We start from the raw sequence: 4,494 nt of genomic DNA, 5'->3' as shown, positions 1-4,494 counted from the left end.
CAACACTTTCAAAGGACTCAGCATCATCAGTGTCATCTTCATGATCTGACGGTATGTAGTCATCATCATCTACCTCAACCCTAATGTTCTTTCTCTTCTGATTAACACGATTGGGCTGAGTAGAACCCATCAAAGAAGTTGCTAAACGGTTCAATTGTAGAGCATCCATTTTCTTTTTATTCTTCTTGATTGTCTTATTTCTTTCGATTTCGTACTGTGTTCGCTTTTGTTTCGCTAGAAAACCTGGTTTGAGCCATTGTTTCTCCCCTTTGGCCATTTTGATAACTAAAAAGCATAAATTGATATAAAACATAAAATATAAAGCAGAATATTTACTTGAAGAGACACAACAAAATATAGCATAAGTATGTAATGCATTAAAACCATATGTCCATATAGAAACCTATAAAAAAACAAAAACTAAATATCATAGTCCATATCAAGTTCCATATCAGGATCCATATCATCATCAAGTATGCCAAGTTCTTCATCTTCTTCGTCATCTCTACCATCTCTCTTTGTCTTATTCGGAATAACCTCAGCTTCAATATCATCCCTATGACATCGAATAATATCTTCAATTTTGATCGGGACAACTGAGTTAATGTTTTCTTGTTGGAATGCATCATTAAATTCTAGTTGATCCGGCGGTTCTCCATTACCAACCTCTGGTACATCAAACACGCCCCTATGTTGGACCTGTTGCACGACTTGCCAAGGTTGCCCCCATTTGGTGTCATTTAGGTAGAACACTAGTTTAGCTTGACTAGGCAAGATAAAAGGGTCAGATTGATACCATCGGCTTGTGACATCGATGCTTGTGCAATATGTGTCAGCTCGTATTGTTCTACTTCTACCAGTGTTACCGGTGTTGTACCATTCACATTGAAAAAAAACAACTTTATTTTGACACATGTACTCAAATTCCCAAATATTGCACAAGTGACCATAGAATTCGTGCATCTCTCCCTTGTAGTCCCCTTTGGTAAGCACACCACTATTTTGACTCTTACGACGATTGTCTAATTCCTTCGTATGGAATCGTACACCATTGATTATACAACCCGAGTACTCTTTCACTAGCAAATTAGGACCATTCGCTAATGACCACAATTCTTCGGTTGCTTCTGGTGCTTCATCAACTCTCAATCTATTTATCTACATCCACATGCAATGTGCAACACTAGAATTATGTTAGTAATGTTTGTATTTTATACAAGCCTAGTAGTGTTTGGGCAATTGTGAATATTAAAAATGACTTACATATTCTTTGAACCACTTCGGAAATTCCTTCTGTTGTATCTGAGTTATATCTTGTCCAGTGGAAATTTGTAACAAATTCTTGTGTTCCCTACTCAAATAGTTTTGGTTAATGAGTGAAATACTACTATTATTAATGACTAATAACATGCAAAATGTTAAAATATATATAATTATAAGAAACACGTACTGAAGATACTTCTCTATCTCAGGGCTATTGTATAATAAGAACCAATGAGCAATATCACGAAGTTCCTGTGACATCTCAACATGCTTTCTGATTTGGCCAATAGGACGAGCAGTTTCGGTGAATATTGTCAAACCTTGACGCCGGACTCCATAATCTTCATTTCGTGCATCTCGATTATGCACGGTTTCAATCCCTTCAAGATACATTGAGCAAAAAGTAATGCACTCCTTGACAATGTAAGCCTCTGCAATAGAACCTTCTGGTCGAGCTCGGTTGTTGACGAACTTTTTTAAAGCTCCGAGAAACCTTGAAGAGATAACCAATTAGGATATTGGTTAGGCACACAACATAATCTACACCTTTCATTTGAAACTACAATTTTAGAAATTACCGCGTACCCATCTGGATACTTGACTGATTTTAAGAATTCAAAGAAACCCTCTCTCTCTTTAGGGGCTAGTGAGAAGCTGGCTCGAGCTTTGACATATGATCCATCGGGATTTTTTGTCAGCCACAATTCTTTCCTTATATTCATATCTTCTAAATCCATTCGTGCCTTATCTGTATCCTTGTTCTTCCCATCAATTCCCAACATAGTTCCAACAACATTTTCACTAAAGTTCTTCTCCACGTGCATGACATGAATGTTGTGTCGAAGCCTCTTTTTCTTCCAATACGGTAGCTCATACAAGATGCTTACCTTCGTCCAATTTGGGTCCTGACGAGGTCTTTTCCTGTTGCTTGGATGTTTTCCATATGTGACACCCGTCACGCTGGCCAATTGTTCTTCAATCTTTTCTATCGGTATCACCAAAGATCTCTTCCGTTTTTCATGCTTGCCATTATATGCTCTACTCTTTCGCCTTTCTGGGTGCTCATCAGACAAATAGCATCGATGGTTACTGTACGCAGTCTTATTTCTTAAAGATTCAAAATACGGCTCGTCATTGCAAGTGTAACAAGAGTAATGACCCTTTGTTCTCCATCCAGACATGTCACCAAATGCGGGCCAATCATGTATCGTCCACATCAAAGCTGCACGCATGCAGAAAGTCTCACCAGTTGAGGCATCATAGGTTAATGTACCATTTTTCCATAATTCATTCAATTCATCCACCAAAGGTCTCATGTAGACATCAATATCAATTCCTGGTTGTGATTCACCAGGAATAAGTAATGACAGCATGAAAAATGGGTCCTTCATAGCCAACCACGGTGGCAAGTTGTACGGAATGAGTACAATAGGCCACAAACTATATGAGTTATTCATATTTCCAAAAGGGTTGAACCCATCAGTAGCCAACCCTAGCCTCACATTCCGAGGCTCCAAGGCGAATTCAGGATGTTGTGAATCGAATTCCTTCCACTCATCACTATCTGCAGGATGCCTCAATACACCGTCATCTAGACGTTTTTCATTGAACCATTTCATATCCTCGGCTCTCTTTCTCGACATGTACAACCTTTTCAATCTCGGTGTTAACGGGAAGTATCGAAGGACCTTACGAGAGATCTTCTTAGCTCTACCATGATTTGTCTTGTATCTAGAAGCATTACAATTTGGACATTTATCCAATGTTGCATTCGCCTTCCAAAATAGCACACAATCGTTTACACAAGCATCAATGAGCTCGTATGACAAACCCAATTCACGTAGTATTTTTTTAGCTTCATAAGTTGACTTTGGAACCAAATTATCCTTCGGTAAAAGTTTTGTTAAAAACTCTAGCATCATGTCAACTGACTTATTACTCCAATGGTTTTTTACCTTCATATTAAGTATCTCGATGACAAACTGTAACAAAGTGTAATTTGTGCAACCTGGGTACACTTCACGTTTGGCATCATTCAACAATTTATCAAAGGTGCGAACCTCCTCCTTCTGGGTTGTATTAGTTGATTCCCCTCTTATTTGATCTTCTACTAAGGCATCAACACCTCCCAAAACCTCATTGCCCTTAACGGGTATATCATGATGATGAGCCTCATTTGATTCACGGGATTCCCCATGCACGTGCCAGATAGTGTAAGTTGAAATAATCCCATGTTGCAGCAAATGAATTTGAACAATTTGAAAATTATGACGAACAACATTCACACACTTTCGACAAGGGCACAAAATTTTACCATCTCGATCGATAACCGCCATTGCAAAACGAAGAAATGATATTACCCCATCATAATATGCCCGACTTATCCTTCCATCAACTGTGCTACCTAGTGCAATCCAACTCTTGTCCATGTCTGACTATGCCGCGTTAATCAAAGGTAGGTGAATAGGACAAATTTTAGATATACATATATATATATATATATATATTTTAATTTTAAAAAAAAAAGTTGAAGTCCAATGATTATACTAAGTTATATAAATTTCAACCACATAATTCACATGAGAAAATAGCCAAAGCAATTTAGCGTAAACAGAAGAAGTATTCAAAACCAAAACATAAACCACAACAAAATATCCATCAATAAGAAGACAAATAACATAATTCAGAGAAAATTTAACCAATAAAGCAGTGAGCTGAGAGTAAAAAGCAGATAACATGACACGGAAAGAAAACCCACAATATGCCACATTGAGTTTCTAAAGCAATCAATTTAAGTACTCAAATATCCAAATGCAAAATGTTATGATTGAACTACACGTACTTGGAAAAATATATATATGCCCCGAATACCAGAATTGACACATCTATCAACTAAATTGGGATATTGAAAAAATAATACATTCGGAAACAATAACTATTTTGGCTCACATTTTACTCGGTAAACAAAATGTGATAAAATTCTGCAAAGGAACTTAATAATGTACGTAAGGAGCTATGCATATAAGAAATGAACGATGCCAATAGAATTGATAGCCACATGCGACAATTCCAATGAATGGCCCGAGACTATAATTTAGTACTTATGGCCTGTTACTGCAGTTAGTACTCTGTTTGATTTTCTCTTTACTCAACTATATACGCAGTCCAGAGAAGTTAAACCAAGATATGCTAATTTAAGGGTGTAATATTCCAATTTTCATTAAATCGATA

The 4,494-nt window shown here is 37.1% G+C and overlaps 1 protein-coding gene across 1 annotated transcript; it reads right to left on the bottom strand.

Moving 5' to 3' along the window:
• Window positions 1–420: 420 nt before the first annotated feature.
• On the bottom strand, window positions 421–3,692 carry LOC145821306 (uncharacterized). The gene is made up of 4 exons (XM_082917811.1): window positions 1,849–3,692; window positions 1,451–1,756; window positions 1,264–1,351; window positions 421–1,158 (listed from the first exon to the last, which is right to left on the bottom strand). Exons 1-4 carry the CDS (start codon window positions 3,690–3,692, stop codon window positions 421–423), a joined length of 2,976 nt encoding a protein of 991 aa, XP_082773937.1.
• Between the last annotated feature and the right edge of the window lie 802 nt (window positions 3,693–4,494).

The sequence above is a fragment of the Camellia sinensis genome, chromosome 3, assembly GCF_055761805.1.
Source record: "Camellia sinensis isolate YWXY chromosome 3, ASM5576180v1, whole genome shotgun sequence".
In the NCBI taxonomy this organism is placed as follows: Eukaryota; Viridiplantae; Streptophyta; class Magnoliopsida; order Ericales; family Theaceae; genus Camellia; species Camellia sinensis.
The sequence above is the reverse complement of the archived record's forward strand: the minus strand, read 5'-3'. Positions and strand labels throughout refer to the sequence as shown.

Excerpts from the sequence above, each read along its gene's own strand:
- LOC145821306 (XM_082917811.1), bottom strand. The coding sequence starts at position 3,692 with ATGGACAAGAGTTGGATTGCACTAGGTAGCACAGTTGATGGAAGGATA. Across the intron at positions 1,757-1,848 it reads TCAGTCAAGTATCCAGATGG|GTTTCTCGGAGCTTTAAAAA; the intron begins GTACGCGGTAAT and ends TATCTCTTCAAG. Across the intron at positions 1,352-1,450 it reads GAGATAGAGAAGTATCTTCA|GGAACACAAGAATTTGTTAC; the intron begins GTACGTGTTTCT and ends CTATTTGAGTAG.